The sequence below is a fragment of the Polyergus mexicanus genome, unplaced genomic scaffold, assembly GCF_030449975.1.
Source record: "Polyergus mexicanus isolate NDT 795.1 unplaced genomic scaffold, iyPolMexi1.0 SCAF_26, whole genome shotgun sequence".
Classification (NCBI taxonomy): domain Eukaryota; kingdom Metazoa; phylum Arthropoda; class Insecta; order Hymenoptera; family Formicidae; genus Polyergus; species Polyergus mexicanus.
The window spans coordinates 1,691,196-1,710,030 of NW_027223346.1; the positions used below are offsets into that span (position 1 = coordinate 1,691,196).

The following is an 18,835-nucleotide window of genomic DNA, read 5'->3' on the forward strand; positions in this document are numbered from 1 at the left end:
GAGATAAAATTTTGAAAACTTCATGAAAAATTTTTTTATCTCATAAATTATTCATGTTCAATAAAAATAAAACTTTACATTTACATCTTTCTGGAAAAATAATTATTTAAGATAATGACAAAAGAAATTATCGCAATAAAATAATGTGTTCTACGCCGCGAAACATTTACGTAAGAAATTATTTTTTTGTTAACGAAGGTGAGCAATTGTATTCTCGTCTGATATTAAAGGCACGTGTGGTTAAAATATACTGTTGCATCCGTCAGGTTCTTATACGAAGAACAATGAGCCACGATCAACGCGAATATTACGTATTACAGTATTATATATAGTCTATTAATTAGACGAATAATCGAGATAAATTTCCGGCATTCAACATTTATCCATGATACAAAAATTGAGAGAAAGTCGTTTATAAAATATATTCTGTATCTAGAATGACTTGTGTTTTTTTCAAAAATTTTGTGTAAGCTTACTAAAACCTATACATCTTGATACAAACGATAATTATATACGATTTCTGAATTTTAAATTGACTAAAAACTAATTCGAAGCATGAAAAAGACGAACAGAAATAAAAAAGAATAATTAAATGGCCAGGATAACGTTCTTGTTATTGCATTAAACGAATAATGAAATATTCGAGTCACTATTGATATACGAAAATATACAGTATATATAATATAATTCTGTTACTGTGTTTTTCTATTATTTCTAATATATTTTATATGCATCCACTATAATTATTGTACTCTTCGTTATTCATTCATTCTGAATCATTAAAAGATAAATATTTCGATACTCTTGCAATCCGCCAAACATTTACAAATAGTATATTGGTTTTGATTTGAACAAAATGATATAAATCTCTCGAGAAGTTAAATATAAAGTGTAACACTCCTTTTTAAATATAATTTAAATGCTATCTTAAAAAAAAAAAAAAAAAAAAAAAAAGACAATCGATTCTTTTTTTATCATACTTTTCGTGTTGCACGAAATGCACGATCGATTATTGTTTTGAGTTCTTCCAAATTGCTATAAAAGATATAGTTAGACGATATAAAATTATCTTATAAAAACAAGGAAATTCTTTTATTATCATATTTTTCATGTTGCACAAAATGCGTGAGAAATATAATTAGACAAAAATATATGCGACGACTTCTTCCCTCTCCCTTCTTTCTTTCTTCGTCTGGAATTGAAGCCACGTATCGCTTCGAAGACGGAAAGTTGATACAATCATTATATTACGGAGTAGTACAGTGATCTACGAAGGAGACGGATCGCAAGAAGAAGGGATAGCCAGCCCCCCAGCATCGTTCCCTATATAAGACGGAACCCGACTCGGCGAATCCGTCGCCGAGTGTCAATAAGCTATATTATACCGTGATATCGAAAAAACTTTCATTGTCGTGTCAGTGCGCGGATCGGTAATAACCTGGCTCTCGTTTGGATTAAAAATCGTATCGGTATCGGAGTCACGCGATCTCCAATCGCGAAGTTTCCTTCGCGCGAATAGAAAGTAAACTTCTCATCTCTCATGCCGATCATCGGTCTGATCCTTGAAAGAATCAGACTTGGTCACTCGTTTTTTCTTTTTTACGCGATCGCCGATAGTTTTTGCGCCATAATTAGAGAGAATCGTTACCGTTTGTTTCGCGTAACGATGACACTACTGCGATTCTGTAACTTTTAACAATGATGTCGTTATCATGACGTATTGTTGCACATTTATTTTGACATATCAACGATAACGTCAACGATATTGTCATCATTAAAAGTTATAAAATCGCAGTAGAGAGCCGAATCTCGATTGTTGATCGTTAATCGGGATAAAAAAAGTCGAATTTTCGATCGGACATGTAAACAGTTGCTCAATAGGTCGCCCTTGTTGCCTCGATCTTCGATCTATCCGTCATCATGAAGATCCTTTTGCGAGCGGATACTCATGTAAACATCGAGTTGCCGGAAAGCACGCCGGTAGCAAAATGCACGATTTCTCAGGTAAAAGGCCCATTACGTCGCGAGATTATTCTTCTGTCATTTATCCCAAATTTTTTTTAGATTCTCACAGTTTTTTTAAAGTGCAATCTAATTCCTTTTTCTATTTTTTGATTATTTTATAAAGGAAAATAAAATCGTATTTTCCATATGTGCTATTCGCGTGTGTATACATATACGTGTATATGTATATAATTATATAAAGAATATGTTATACGTAAGTATGCTTTTTTTTTTTTTTGGTCGTGAGATTCACGATCGGACGGTCGCTTCTTTTTCTACGTGACAGAGTTGTCAACTGGATTTACACCGACGTCTGTTCTTGACAGACGGTTCCTTATCACACCAACTGAATTTATTTTGATCCCCAATTACGATTTATAAAAAGAATATATACGTAAAGAATGAAATTTCACGTCTGATTCTTTGTAATTTTCACGATGTTTTCTATATTTGTTCTTAGATATTGGCTGCGTTCGCGGTATCGGTGGGTTCTCTGCAGATCGGTTATGCGAGTTCGTATACATCACCAGCATTGGTATCTATGCGCGACAATAGCACGACGGACTTCGAAGTTACCCCACGAATGGTGAGTACGATATTTTGAGGTCTAACTCTTAATTCTTGTCCAAAATTCGCGTCGAAAAATTTATCGCATGCAAGATTATTGCGTTTGTCAATCACGCGTCCTGCATTCGCGTGTTTGTCTTTAATCAAGCGAGCGTTTTCTATAAACGTGCTCGGACAATAACGTCGTCGTGTCCCGAATACACACACACACACACACGCGCATACACATATACACACGCACATTCGAATCTTGTCCGTGAATGCGGAGCGCGAAGGTTACGAGATTTCGAGCACGTTTGTTTCAACATCCACTGTCGTTAGTATACGAGCTTATTTAACGATAGCGTATTCGCGATTCTCGTATCTTTTCGAGAAATTTCCAAACTTAAATCTGCGAAACTTTTTTTCAAAACTGGATATTTACTGCATGCCTTAATATTCACTTGCGATGAATTTATAGCGATATTTTCTATTTCTATAAAGTTGATATCTTACTATTCTATGTACAATCCGTAAAGTTATCGATTAAAGATATGCGTATACGTTACATTTTCTTCTTTTATATCTAAATCACAAATATCGCACATATCCCTAAGTACATACGGTATGTCGTATTTCATTGCAAATCAATTGATTAAATTTACAATGTCAAGGGAAAAAAATTAAAAGAATTGTTTGTCGGCGAGACATTATATGACCGAGTATAAAGTGTAAGAAGCTAAAGAATGACGCGAATGATAAAATAATGCGTCATGCGGGTAAATTATATCACGACCTCTCCGCGAGCGAGTGAAAAGGTACGCGGCCTTCGCGTTACATTCGAAGGGTCAATGGGTAATTGAAAGGTTTAACTTCTGAAGTGCGTCATCGGCGCGTGATCAGGGGCACGATGACCCGATTACAATCGTATTGGTTATGGAACCGTTATGCCCTAATGATCGCAAAAGCGATTGGCCAGCTCGTCGGACACACCGCTCTTTCGTAAGACCCGATGACGGAAATTGATCCCAGATGTATGTAAGCGAGCGTGAATAGCCAAGTGCGCTTTCGCGTGCTAAACAAGCGCATTTAAGCCTTAAACGAATCGCGATGAAGAAAATATATACCAATTATGTACTCGAAAATGAAAGCATAGATAAAATATTTAAAATTAAGACAATTTTTTTTTATTTCTCAAATATGTCGAGATAATCTTGTCGCGAGAGATATACATTTATATCAAGAATATCCTCAATGAAGCATTTTAATTAATGCATTCTCTATATATGCAGTAATATATTCTATGCACATTTCAATTATTTTACAGCTAAAATTTATATATTTTTGACATTGAATATATGTATATATATATTAAGTGTACTTTGCTTCCGCCGTTTTTTTTTTCCGAAATTCGAGGCTTTATTGTAAAAAACTGGTTATACATTTATGATTCAAAGTATTGTCCACTCCCAATGATCGTGCCAATTCTTTTTGACTTTGACTCGAGTCTTCGTTAAGTAATGCCTCCAATTCTGCATCTTCGAAAACCTTCTCTCTTCCACCGCTATGCCGGTCTTCGACGTGAAAATCACCGTTCTTGAAGCGTTGAAACCACTCAGGACACGTTCTTTCGCTAATAGCGGCTTCACCATAAGTATTTGAGATCATTCGATGAGCCTCAGCCGCAGATTTCTTCATATTGAAGCAGAAAATTAAAACCTCCCGCAAATGACGAGAATTTGGCTCGTAAACTGACATTTTCAATCGAGAATAACTTTATGAGCAGACACAAATCGTCTAATGTTTCTATGGGGTTATGTTGACAGATGCCCAAGTTTATCGCATGACGTCTACGATCTATTTATTTCGACCGCTACTTACCGCTAAAGCCATCTATAGGAAAACGGCGGAAGCAAAGTTGTACACCTAATATACAATATATCTTTTTTTATTTAGATTGTGATAGAAAGAGAAATAGCGAAGAGTATAATTACTGAGAATTTATTTTTGCAACATTCAAAATAATATATTTTCACATGTATCTAACATTAAAATTTCAATTAAATGATTCGAACGTACAAGACATTCTCATCAATTATGTTTGAAAAAAATGTTTCGTTAAAATCCATCCGACTATTTTGCACTAACAATTATTGCAATAATATTACTCCGCATTTAACGACTTAATCAAGCGCGAGGCAGAAATTTCGTAACTAGTTTTCTGCACGTTGCGCAGAAATTTAATTGGAAAGCACGGCGCACAATCGATGGTCGAAGGTACGACCAAAATAATTCTTGCTCGCCCTTCGCGATTGTTTTCCTTGACATTATGCGGCTTCCCGACCTTATTTATATTCGAAGGACTTGCGACGAACAAAACTATGTCAGGATTATTCCAGCGTACGCCATCGTAATTCAAAAGATGAATTTAAATGATCCAAGATCACCGTGATACCCGCTACATAACATATGGTATACAATCGACCTTCTTCGATATTTTACATGAGAGAGACATGTCTTTGACATGAGAAAGAGAGATTCGTTTTCTTTTGCGTATACAGTTATGAATATATATATATATATATATATATATATATCGACAGTTATATCGTATATGATGTACGAAATATTCTACGTTCGAAAAAAGATTTTAGATTTATATCAACATTGTTTACAATTAATTTTAACTAACTCTTCATTCGAAAAAAGATGTATTATTTAATTATTTGATATTCAGTTGACAATTAAAAGCTTGGCTCGATAAATAACGACAATTAAATGCTTGGCTGGATAAATAACGCAAAAAAAAAAAAAAAACTATATGAAATATATATTAAATTCCAATTTCATGTATTGCAGGGTATGTGGATTGGATCGATTATGCCGCTAAGCGCGCTTGTCGGTGGCATCACCGGTGGACCGTTCATCGAATACATCGGAAGGAGAAACACGATAATCGCGACGGCGTTTCCGTTCCTCGGAGGTAAGATCATCGATACACAGAATTTCACATAACAAGATACAAGTTGGAATGCGAATCGACGTAAACAATATAATATTATGAAGCGAGAGCTTTCCTCGCACGTATTAAAATTATTTAATTTTGCTGCACAGAATTGTTTTCTTTTTTTTTCTTTTTTTTATTACATCAATACACGAATATGTTACAGCGTGGATCTTAATTTCGATGGCTACGAATATTCCGATGGTGTTGGTTGGACGCTCGTTATGCGGATATGGCGTAGGAGTCGGATCCTTGGCATTACCCGTGTACTTGGGTGAAACGATACAGCCGGAAGTGCGCGGTACACTCGGCTTAATGCCTACCGCCTTCGGTAACACCGGTAAGTGAAGCTGATGATGATGTAACTTTAGTTAAAAAGTTAATTTAAAGATTTTTAAACATTCATCAATTTATTGATTTTATCCATATATGTATAGTAATCAACGTATCAATTTTACAATTTTACACGCGTTTACTAAAGAAAATATCAAGAAAATATTAATAAATATTATATATATATATATATATATATATATAAAATATATATTTAAGTTATATAAATAATATATAGATTAAACATATTTTAATTATTATTTTAATTATTTGTTTCTTGTTTATCCCTCGAACAATAGTAAAAAAGTAACTGAATAGTGACATTGATGCGATATTTATCGATTTATTGAACATTATTCAATCGTAACAGCGTTATATTTTATTCTTCGTGGTAAATAATCCCACGAAAATTTCTTATTAAGATTTCGATGCGCAGGAATATTGCTATGCTTCATGGCGGGAATGTATCTTGATTGGAAAAACCTGGCGCTGTTAGGTGCGAGTTTGCCGATACCGTTTTTGATCCTGATGTTCATGATTCCGGAGACGCCAAGATGGTATATCTCGAAGGGGAAAGTAAAAATGGCCCGAAAATCTCTTCAATGGCTGCGTGGCAAGAAAACGGATATAACCGAGGAATTGAACATCATCGAAAAAATGCATCAAGAGTATGTCGAGATGGAACGGAGTAATGCACAGAGCTTATTCTCGGAATTGACGAAGAAAAACAATCTTAAGCCGCTTCTCATTTCCCTCGGGCTTATGTTTTTCCAACAAATGTCCGGCATCAATGCAGTGATATTCTACACGGTACAAATCTTCAAGGTATGTATCCATCTGTGTCGATAAGTTGTATCGTAGTAATTTTTTAACTGCGTAATTTTTAATCGCGCAGACAGAACACCGGATTAACCCACGCGAGAATGCTGATAAATCTTTCAATTTTAGAAAATAATATATAGATATACGAAATCGATGAATAACTAATAAACGAACAATGTTTTCAGGATGCTGGTAGCACAATCGACGAGAACGTTTCGACTATAATTATCGGCATAGTGAACTTCATCGCCACCTTCGTCGCCGCGGCCGTGATCGACAGACTGGGCAGGAAGATGCTGCTGTACATAAGCGCCGTGTCGATGGCCCTGACTCTCTTCGCTCTCGGTGGATTTTTCTACGTCAAATCACAGGACGTAAACGTGGATGCCGTTGGCTGGTTGCCGCTGGTCAGTCTAATCGTGTACGTGATAGGTTTCTCGCTGGGCCTCGGACCGATACCCTGGTTGATGATGGGCGAGATTCTGCCTGCCAAGATCCGTGGCTCGGCCGCGAGCATTGCAACCGGTTTCAATTGGTCGTGCACGTTTATCGTGACAAAGACATTCCAGGACGTCATAGAATTGATCGGCGCATACGGTACCTTCTGGCTTTTTGGCGGTATCGTTGCGGCGGGTTTCATCTTCGTGATTCTCTGCGTGCCGGAGACGCGCGGCAAATCGCTCGAAGAGATTGAGAGGAAGTTCACCGGCCGAACAAGGAGGATGAGCTCAGTCGCTAATATGAAACCGATGCCGATGTCGTGCTAGCCGTCGAAAATTCGAAAATCGCAGCACATCCTGTCGAAGACGAGCAGGCTCGTTCGAAGAACTTCTAAGGGAAAGATTCCCTTAGAAGGACATACGCTTTCCCTTAAAGGGCAGCGCTAGGTTCGAAGGTACGCTTCTACTCTTCTGTACAAAAAGGAGGCATATCTGCTCTCTCCTCTTCGGCTCCTCTTATCTTGTTCTTACTTTCGACATCTTCAGTTCGTTATTGCAAGGCCTGTCTATCACGACGAATTTGTGCAAAAACGAACGTATTCGAAGAAATAATCGATAAAAAAAAAAAAAAAATAAGAAGAAAAACGGAATATACAGAAACAAAGCATTTTTCTCGTAAGACTCCTTTAATTACAAGAGTTGAAGCGAAGACAATTGGACGAAGGATTCAATGGATTGAAAGATTCAAGGTAGTAACGATCTCTTAAGAGCTTGAAGAAATTGATCTTAGGATAGTTAGTCAAAATAATTCTTCGATGACTTTTCGAAATTTTTACAATATCAAGAAAACGCACGATATGATCAACTTCGTTCACTTGCTTCTTCAATCCTTGTAAAACGCGACTTTGGCGGATTTCGTTTCGATTTATATCCGAAATGTGTGATCGGAACCAGCGATAGTGCCAATACATTATCTCAATTCGCGAGAGTGAGAGTTATCGATCTTAATAAAAATTTCTAGGCTATTATTATAATTAGCTTTAAATTAAACTCGGGGGATGTAAACGAGTGTTCTGTTTTTCCCGTCGAGGAAAATGACACGCGATATGCGCTGCTATCAGATGTTGACTAGTGTATAGTTGTAATTGTATTTTTTGTTACTCGATAGTCCTAAAGGACCTACCTCAGATTAATATTATGCTACGGTCAGATGTATCTCGCGCTTTTTTCTCTTTCCCTTTTCTTTTCTGCGCAACGCGGTTCGATCGATTGCTGCCGTGTGTACTTTGATTTTTACGAAGATACGCATAATATGTACTTATATATATTATATACAGTTATTATATGCCGATCGAGAAAGAAATCAATAATTCTTCAAGTAAAAAAGTACGAATTTACCGCGCTAGATATAAATTTTAATTATAAGATCAATCGCGTTCCTATACATCTTTTCTCTCGCTGTCCCTCTTCAAGATGATTAAAATAAATAACCGGAAATCTTCTTTTTTTTTTTTTTTGCGCCATTAAATAATAATGCTATGTGTATTATGTACGAAAATTGTCATCATTACTTTTGATCGTGATTCGATCGCGTATCTTCCTTTTGTTGTCCCTTTTTGCGACGCAAAAATTATAAAAAAATAGAGAGATAGGGAGAGACAATCAAAGTACGATTGAAGTTAATCAATATTGAAGAGAGGTTAATCCTAAGTGAAACGAAGTGATTCTTTCAGCCTATGATCGCATATTATTGTAATCTTTATATTAAACAAATGATACTCGGAACCTGATAACAATGTGTGAACACGATTCTAAATGTACGTATGTATCACGAGATAAGCGTTATAACAGATATATGTATATATATTTTATATTCTCTAAAATTCTAAAGCAAGGAATTAGAAAAAAGTAGGAGAGCGTAAATGTAGTTGTGCTAAAATTCTTAAGGAGATTATGTGAAATAGCATAAGAGCAGAGCTTCAGACGGCCGTAAAACACCCGTCGAACTGTCAATATTCGACAGTTAAGATGTAAAACTGTGCCTCGATACCTAGCGAGTGTTTCCGGTCAAATAATGTAATCGAAAGAAAAAATTCGCTGTGACGAATTTTCACATAAAATATGTTAATAGCAATGAATTTGTATATATTGTTTAAATTATTAATATATATTTTTATTATTAATTTATCGCTTGATTGTATAAAGGAAGAATTGCAACAAGTTGTTCGCAAAAATATTTTAAAAAAATATAAAAAAGGATTTAAATTACGAAGACTTTCAAAAACTAAGGTTAAAGAAATATGATTTTGAAAAATCTCATTCTAAAGAATTTTTTAAGAATTCAATACATTTAAAGGAACTAAATTCTTTTAAACTTTTGTCTTGTCTGGATAAAGTCAATAAAACGTTTGATAAATTACATCCAGTGTGCATATGTATATATCTTGCCTTATTTTAATTCATTACATTCTACTGGTTACACTCACTGTATGCTTTGACGCAGGATAATATAAATCTCAGCATATCATAATCGACGATTGACGAAAACGTTATTAGGAAGTGTTAAATGTGTGATCATAAGCGTGCTTGTAGCTGTGCGCGTCCGAATTGAGGACGAAGAATTCCATTAAAAGCGAATCTCATTTAGCGTATAGACAGAAGCATGAAGACGTACTTGCGAAATTTTTTTTTATTTATTTATTTTTATTTTTATTATTATTTTTTTTTTTTTGACAGATGGTAAATAGCATTAAAATAAGTGTTGTGTTTATAGAGTGCTGACATTTTAAAAGCATCGTACGAACAAAATATCATTCCTACTGTGCGATTTAATGTATGATTCAGTCTAATGTTGTGTATAAAAGCAATAAGTGCGCGATGCCTTGTCTTGATATGAAAATTGATGATTTACATTGTATTGCTCTTCCCCGTCTTTTTACCAATGATTATCATTGTACTTCTTTGTTTCTCGTATTTCCCCTTTATATTTCTTTATTGCTATAAGTAGGCGATATATCTCGCTTATTTATAAGATATTTGCCAAAGCAAAATAAAGATGAAATATTTTTGATAATTTAATACTCATGTTAAGTTTACACATATAACTTGTAAGTTATTATATAATAATTTTAAGATTAAATTTTAATATGCATAGTAAATATGGATATTAATAAGAGTATATAAAATTTGAAACTATCTGTAGTGTAATGCTATGTAATATTATTATTATATGAAAAAAATACAAAGCTATTTTAAGTAGAATATCCACTATAGTATATTTTTTTACTGCCAAAAAAAAAAAAAAAAAGATCTTCACATTCGTAATCCTCATTTTGATTCATTTTAATTTTCTATTGATGTGAAGTGTGCGAGATTTTTAATAATTAGTAATATCTTAATAATGATACAACAATATCAATCTAGAATAAATTATCCTGAATATTGTCGCATAAATAAATTAAAGTGGATACGCTAATGTTTTCTTTGTACTCTACGTTAATGACTAATGTGCATCGGAACGTACGCAAAACGATATAAATTAAGCCATATTTTAAATATGTTATAAGTTAATAAATTCAAGTTAGGACAAAACATATATGATACATTGAAATTTCAAACGTTTTTCAGGTAGGCACAAATGTCACTGTGCACATTATCAATGTAACAATTATAACATTTGATGATATATATAACATTTTTGTCAATGAAAACGTACGCAATCCGTGGAAAAGCGAGAGAAAAGTAAACAAATTAGGGAGACTCTGAATTAATTAAGATTCACCCATAGCCCGGACTGCATGGCACAAGTGTCGCCATATATATACTAGAGTGCTAATAGTAACAGTGACAGGTGAAGCCAAGGCAGCCATTTACAATTGGGCAGAATATAAGATTGTCAATTGATACTTATATTTTTGAAGGGAAAGCTGCAATATTTAATATCATTTTTATATTAAATATATAACAAAATTTTTATATTAATACTGCAGATTTTCTTAAAAAATAAGTATCGATTGACAGCCTGGTTATATTGTGTCCAATTGTAAATGGCTGCCTGTCTCATCGCTGTTAACAGTCTAGGTATAATATAGAAGTCTGTAGGTGTCGCGTTCCACGTCCCGATGTTACCACAGACTTCTATATAATATATTAGACTACGAGCTTCTTATATACTAGTCGTATATTCGTGTCCCGAAAAAGTATGTACTAAAGTGCTGTATTGCGCATGCGCCAAATAAGCTTACAAAGAATGTTGTTTACATTCACGTATATGGCCGCATATGACAAGAGAGAAATTTAAGAGAAGAGAGAGAAATAGAAGAGTAAGTATTCATATAATACATTAAAATTTATATTAAAATTAAAAAATATCTTCTTTATATAAAAGATTAATCAAAAGATTAGGTATATATTTTTTTAACTTAACTAAAGCAGCATTTTTTGAAGTAAAAGAATTATATAACCTAATGTTAAAAAGCAAACGAATAAAATTGCAGCGCATCAAAATATTGGAGATGAACCTAGGTCAACATGCCGCAAAAATGTATAATAAACGTGTGCCAAAGTGTACAAAGAGAGAATTGTGGAATTTCTTTTTTTAAGTAAATATATTGAGATATATATGTTGTAATGTTTTATATAGAATTGTGATATATACATAGTATATGCGATTAGTTCAATTCATCCACAAACATTTTATGATTTAACTTGACATGCTAGCAGAAAGCCACATTCCATCAACTTATTCGGCGCATGCGCTCTAACCTATGTACAAGTTTTGTACATAAAAGTTGGGTACATCTCACAGCAGGAGTTCACAGTCTAGTATATTATATAGAAGTCTGTGGATGTTACATAGCCATGACGTTTCATTTTTTTCAGGGTCGATCAACTATCAGTCTGATCTTCGGAAGAATCAGGTTTGATCACTCGATTTTTTTCTACGCGATTACGTTTGAAAATTTCTTTGCAAGTGAATAGAAAAGTTGATTAGGATAATTGATTGATTGCATTGAGTGCATAGTTTCGCGCCATAATTGATCGTTATCGTTTGTTTCGCGTAACGACGACACTACTGCGATTCTACAATTTTTAATAACGATGTCGCTATCGTAACGTCTCGTTGCATATTTATTTTGACATGTCAACGATAACGATATTGTCATTAAAAGTTACAGAATTGTAATACAAGGTACAGTGTCAAACCTCGTTGATCGAGATAAAAAAGTCGAATTTTCGATCGAACATGTAAATGTTTTTCAATAGATCCCCCTTGTTGCCTCGATCTCCAATCTATCTGCGATTATGAAAATCTTCCCGCGTGCGGATACCCATGTAAACACCGAGGTACCGGAAAATACGCCGATAGCGAAATGCACGTTCTCTCAGGTAAAATGGCTCATTACATCGAGATTATTCCCTCTCTTATTTATTCTTTTAAAATTCTTTTTAGATTCTCGAAGTTTTTTAAAGTGCGATCTATTTTCCTTTTTCTACTTTTTCTTATTTTAATTACAAAAGATTATTTTATAAAAGAAAATAAGATAATATTTTCCACGTGACCGTAAATCACCGAAAACTTTCTTTGGAGCTTCGAATATCGATTAAATTATTATACCCGATCTCTCGATTCTTGGATGCCTCAAGATAGATTCTCAATAAACAGAGATAATACACAAAATCGTATGGGGAAAATATATATTCAACAAATAATGCAATACATATAATTCATACGTGTGTATATATAATTATACGTAAATATATTGTTTTCCTTTACTTATCACACCAACTAAATTTATTTTGATCCCCAATTACGATTTATAAAAAAAATATATCTAAAGAAGAAAAAGAGTGAAATTTCACGTCTAATCCTTCGTATTTCTCACAATGTTTTTCATATTTATTCTCAGATATTAGCCGCATTCGCGGTATCGGTGGGTTCTATGCAGATCGGTTATTCACTTTCGTATACATCACCAGCGCTAGTATCCATGCGCGACAATATCACAACAAGCTTCGAAGTTAGCCCACAAATGGTGAGTATGACATATTTTGAGGTCCAGTTCAAACTCTTATACCCGTATTCATAGTCCGTCCTTGAGGAATAAGGATTCCTTGTTCCTCGTTCCACGTTTCATAAACTTTCCTTGACCGAACAAGGAATCTTATTGGCTCGCTTATCTCAAGGAAGGTCACGAGCTTCCTTGAGGAGTGGATGCAACCTTTTTAGCAGACGATACGCAGAATATAACCAAATATAACCTCCAAAAGTTAGTTTCGTTACATTTCAATCTGTGGTTTTGTGGTTATTTGTTGTCGCGCTCTCAAACTGAAAGTGTATAAAGGAAAAAGGGATAATGGACAATGAATTTTTAAATGATTCTGACGATGGATTTGAAGACGAAAATCCAGAGAATCGGATTCTGTGGCGGATTCCGAAAAGATACATTCGCGATTGGGAAAATCCCGCGGAATTTTTTGAAGATACGAAAAAGTTTTCATATGTATTATATGAAATTAGTCGCAGGCAGCATAAAACGGTGCTGCCTCCAGTCGGTCGCTAAAAATCCCTAAAATATTCCTTCCTTCTGAAAGGGAGACTCGAGGTCCGTCTATGAAACAAGGTGGCCTTGCAGATTCAAGGAATCCTTCATGGAGGCTTCCTCCGTCCTTAAAATAAGGAAGGACTATGAATACGGGTATTAACCCTTATCCAAAATCCGCGTCGAAAAAAATTATCGCACGCAAAATCATCGTGTTTGTCAAACTAAGAATTCGAATCTCGTCAAATGCGGACCGCGAAGATTATGAAATTTCGGGCACGTTTGTTTCAACATCCACTGTCGATTGTACGCGAGTTTATTTAACGATAGCGTATTTGTCATTCTCGTATCATTTCGATTTTAAAACTAAAATCCGCGAAACTTTTTTTTCAAAACTAGATATTTACTGCACGCTTAATATTCACTTGCGATGAATTTATAACGATATTCTCTATCTCTATAAAGTTGATATCTTACCATTCTATCTGTAAAATTTGTAAAGTTATCGATTAAAGGTATGTGCGCACGTTACATTCTCTTCCTTTATATCTAAATCACAAATATCGCACATGCCCCAAAGTACATACAGTATGTTGCATTTCATTGCAAATCGATTAGATTTACAACGCCAAGAGAAAAAACTAGAAGAATTATTTATTGGAAATACGTTGTATGACATCAAGTGCAAAGTGAAAGAAATTAAAGAACGACGCGAATAGCGTCATGTTGTAAATTATATCGCGATCTCTTCGCGAGCAAATGAAAAGGTACGCGACCTTCGCGTTACATTCGAAGGGTCAATGGGTAATTGAAAGGTTTAACTTCTGAAGTGCGTCATCGGCGCGTGATCAGGGGCACGATGACCCGATTACAATCGTATTGGTTATGGAACCGTTATGCCCTAATGATCGCAAAAGCGATTGGCCAGCTCGTCGGACACACCGCTCTTTCGTAAGACCCGATGACGAAAATTGATCCCAGATATGTAAGCGAGTGTGAATAGCCAAGTGCGCTTTCGCGTGCTAAACAAGCGTATTTAAGCCTTAAACGAACCGCGATGAAGAAAATGTATACCAATTATGTACTCGAAAATGAAAGCATAAATAAAATATTTAAAATTAAGACAATTCTTTTTTTATTTCTCAAATATGTTGAGATAATCTTGTCGCGAGAGATATACATTTATATCAAGAATATCCTCAATGAAGCATTTTAATTAATGCATTCTCTATATATGCAGTAATATATTCTATGCACATTCCAATTATTTTACAGCTAAAATTTATTTTTGACATTAAATATATATATATATCTATATTTTTTTTATCTTTTTTTAAACAATCCAAGATCACCGCGATCCCCGTTAGATGACATATATTATACAATAGACCTTCTCCATCTTTTACTGAAAGAAAGACTTGCTTTTCTCTGTGTATATAATTATGAATGTATGTCGACAATTATTGATATAATAACGAAATATATAATGTACGAAATATTCTATGCTCACAAAAAGATTTTAGTTTTACATCAACATTGCTTGCAATTAACTTTAATTACTCTAAAAAAGATTCTTTACTCTAAAAAAGATTTATTATTTGATTATTTGATATTCAGTTGACAATTAAAAGCTTGGCTCGATAAATAACGGTAAAATTAGAAAAAAAAACTTATTATACGAAATATATATTGAACTTCAATTTCATACGTTGCAGGGTATGTGGATTGGATCAATTATGCCGCTGAGCGCGCTTGTCGGTGGTATCGCCGGTGGACCATTCATCGAATCATACGGAAGGAGGACCACGATAATCGGCACGGCATTCCCGTTCTTCGGAGGTAAGATCATCGAAACACAGAATTTCACATAACAAGATACAGCAAGAACGCGAGTAAAGATGTAAACAGTATAATGTTATAAAGCGAGAGCTCTTTCTCATCCCCTCACGTTTCAAAATTATTTAAATTTGTTGCACGGTTGCGGAGTTGATTTGTTTTTTGTTTCGCAAATATGTTACAGCGTGGATCTTAATTTGGTTTGCTCAGAATATCCCGATGGTGTTAATTGGACGCTCGTTATGCGGATTCGGCGTAGGAATAGCTTCCTTGGCGTTTCCCGTGTATTTGGGTGAAACGATACACGCGGAAGTGCGCGGTGGACTTGGCTTAATGCCCACCGTCTTCGGTAATGGCGGTAAGTGAAGTTAACGATGTAATTTCAATTAAAAAAATTAATTTAAAAATATAATTTAATCGATTTGAATATTCATCAATTGATTGATCTCCTCATACGTATAGAAATCAACGGTATCAATTTACTATTTCACATGCGTTCGCTAAAGAAAATATCAAGAATATCTCGATAAATATAAATTAAATATATATATATATTAAATATATTTAATAGTTATATAAATATAATATATAGATTATATATATTTTAATTATTATTTTAATTATTTGTTTTTTTGTTTATCCCCAAACAATAATAAAAAATAACTGAATAGTAAAATTGACGCGATATTTACTCAATCAATTGAATGCAATTCAATTCTAACAATATTACAATATATTGTTGCGTCCCTGCGGGTCGTCTGTGACCGTTATTCCTGAATCTGTTGTACCCGTCTCCGGGAGAACGTTGCTAAGGGTTGTTGTTAAACAACGGCGTTCATCTAGCGAGAGATCGGCCATCTGAGAGTCTCGCGACGGATGCCATTCCGGACGGACGTATTCGAGATTACGATAACCGTTATTGTTCCGTGTTCCTTGTATAATAGTGTTCTGCGTTGTTATATTAAAGTTCCTTTCGTTCTTTCAAAGGAGTGTTAATTATTTACTTGCGGTACGCGAGTGTCGGTTGTGTCACGCGGATTCGAGTTATATCGATTTCGATCCGCGGACGCAACAATATTTTACTCTTTGTACAAATTATTATCCCATAAGAAATTCTTTAGAAGATTTCGATGCACAGGAATATTGCTATGCTACACAGCGGGCATGTATTTGAGTTGGAGAAACCTAGCGTTGTTAGGTGCGAGTTTTCCGATACTATTTTTGATTCTGATATTCCTGATCCCGGAGACACCAAGATATTATATCTCAAAGGGAAGAAAAGAAATGGCACAAAAATCTCTTCAATGGCTGCGTCATAAGAATGCGGACATAACCGAGGAATTTAGCAACATTGAGCAAATACATCAAGAAGCCCTCGAGAGGGCTAATGCGCAGAACACAATCTCGTTGCTGATGAAGAAATGCCATTTCAAGCCGCTCCTCATCTCCCTCGGGCTAATGTTTTTCCAACAAATGTCCGGTATCAATGCAGTGATATTTTACACGGTACAAATCTTCCAGGTACGTATTCATCTCTGTTAATAGGTTGTATCGCAATAATTTCTTAACTGCATAATTTTTAATCGCGTAGACAAAATAACGCGAGAATGCTGATAAATCTCTCAATTTTGGAAAATATGTAGATCATAAATAATCGCGAAATCGATAAATAACGAAAAAAAAACGAACAAATGTTCTCAGGACGCTGGTAGCACGATCGACGAGAATGTTTCAACCATAATCATCGGCCTAGTAAACTTCATCGCCACGTTCGTCGCCGCGGTCGTCATCGACAGGTTCGGCAGAAAGGTGTTGCTGTACATAAGTGCCATGTCGATGATCCTGACTCTCTCCGTTCTCGGTGGATATTTCTATGTTAAATCACTGGGCGTAAACGTGGAAGCCGCCGGCTGGCTGCCGCTGATCTGTCTAATCATATATGTGATAGGCTTCTCGACGGGCTTCGGACCGATACCCTGGTTGATGATGGGCGAGATCCTGCCCGCCCAGATCCGTGGTACGGCCGCAAGCATTGCAACCGGTTTCAACTGGACGTTCACGTTCATCGTGACGAAGACTTTCCAGGACATCATAGACTTGATTGGCGCGCACGGTGCCTTTTGGCTGTTTGGCACTTTCGTTGTAGCAGGTCTCATCTTCGTGATCCTTAGCGTGCCAGAGACGCGCGGCAAGACGCTGGAGGAGATTGAGAGAAGGTTCACCGGTCCAACTAGGAGGTTGAGCGCGATCACTAATATGAAACCGATGCCGATGACATCCTAGCTACCGAAAGTTCGAAGGTTGCAGCACATCCTGTCGAGAACGAGCACGTTCGTTCACGCGAAAAAAATTTCTTATGACGTCTTTCTAAGGGAAAGATTCCCTTATAAGGACACATGCTTTTCCTTAAGAGAAAGCTTTAGATTCGAAGGTACGCTTCTACTCTTCTGTGTAAAAAGGAGCCTGCTCTCTCCCCCTCGGCTCTTGTTCTTACTTTCGAGATTTTCGATTCATTATTACAAGGTTTGTCTATCGCGACGAATTTGTGCAGAAACGAACGATATTTGAAGAAATAATCGATAAAAAAAAAAATAAGAAGAAAAACGAAATATGCAGGAACAAAGCATCTTTTTCACAAGACTCATTTAAATTACAAAAATTGAAGAGAAGACAATTGGACGAAGAATTCAATGGATTGAAAGATTCAAGGCAGTAACGATCTCTTGAGAGCTTGAAGAAATTAATCTTAAGATAGTTGATGAAAATAATTCTTCAATAAATTTTCCAAATGATAATTTTTACAATATCAAGAAAACCCACGATACGATCGACATTGTTCATTTGCTTCAGCAATCTGTCTTCGTAAAATGCGTTTGGCCGATTTCGTTTCGATTTATATACATATATCTATGACATGTGATCGGAAGTAACGGTAGTGTCAATACGTTATTCAATTCAAATTCGCGAGAGCGAGAGTTATCAATCTTAATTCAAATTTCCGGGCTATTATTGTAATTAGCTTTAAATTAGCTTCGCGGATGAACGGGTGTTCTGTTTTCCCCGCCGAGGAAAATGACACGTGGTATGCGCGGCTATCGGCTGTTGACTAGTGTGTAGTTGCAATTGTAATTTTTGTTGACAATTCTAAAGAACCTATCTCAGGTTAATATTATGCTACGATCAGATACGCGCTGATACGTCTCAACGCGAGTCTCACGCTTTTTTCTCTCTTTTTTTTTCTTTTTTTTTTACGCGACGTATTTCAGTCAATTGCCCCGCCACGTATACTTTGATTTTTATGAAGAGAT

At 35.3% G+C, this 18,835-nt stretch overlaps 3 protein-coding genes across 6 annotated transcripts in view; 2 read left to right on the forward strand and 1 right to left on the reverse strand.

Annotated features, from left to right (window-relative positions):
• Positions 1-9,336, forward strand: part of LOC138943324 (facilitated trehalose transporter Tret1) — a 33,313-nt gene extending 23,977 nt beyond the window's left edge. For 3 of the 4 annotated variants that reach the window (XM_070314054.1, XM_070314052.1, XM_070314053.1), the window contains 5 exons: positions 2,465-2,590; positions 5,410-5,533; positions 5,721-5,894; positions 6,324-6,712; positions 6,895-9,336. In XM_070314054.1, coding sequence (XP_070170155.1) covers positions 2,465-2,590; positions 5,410-5,533; positions 5,721-5,894; positions 6,324-6,712; positions 6,895-7,476 — 1,395 coding nt within the window. In that variant the 3' untranslated portion in view covers positions 7,477-9,336. Of the gene's footprint in view, positions 1-1,206; positions 1,523-1,881; positions 2,005-2,464; positions 2,591-5,409; positions 5,534-5,720; positions 5,895-6,323; positions 6,713-6,894 lie in introns of those variants that run through there. The other variant, XM_070314055.1, reaches the window with a different exon arrangement.
• Positions 1-18,835, reverse strand: part of LOC138943327 (RING-box protein 2-like) — a 56,903-nt gene that overhangs the window by 37,233 nt on the left and 835 nt on the right. The gene's annotated exons all lie outside the window — the stretch shown is intronic.
• Positions 12,043-18,827, forward strand: LOC138943326 (facilitated trehalose transporter Tret1-like). The gene is made up of 6 exons (XM_070314056.1): positions 12,043-12,537; positions 13,059-13,184; positions 15,407-15,530; positions 15,712-15,885; positions 16,666-17,048; positions 17,229-18,827. Exons 1-6 carry the CDS (start codon positions 12,454-12,456, stop codon positions 17,808-17,810), a joined length of 1,473 nt encoding a protein of 490 aa, XP_070170157.1. The 5' UTR covers positions 12,043-12,453; the 3' UTR covers positions 17,811-18,827.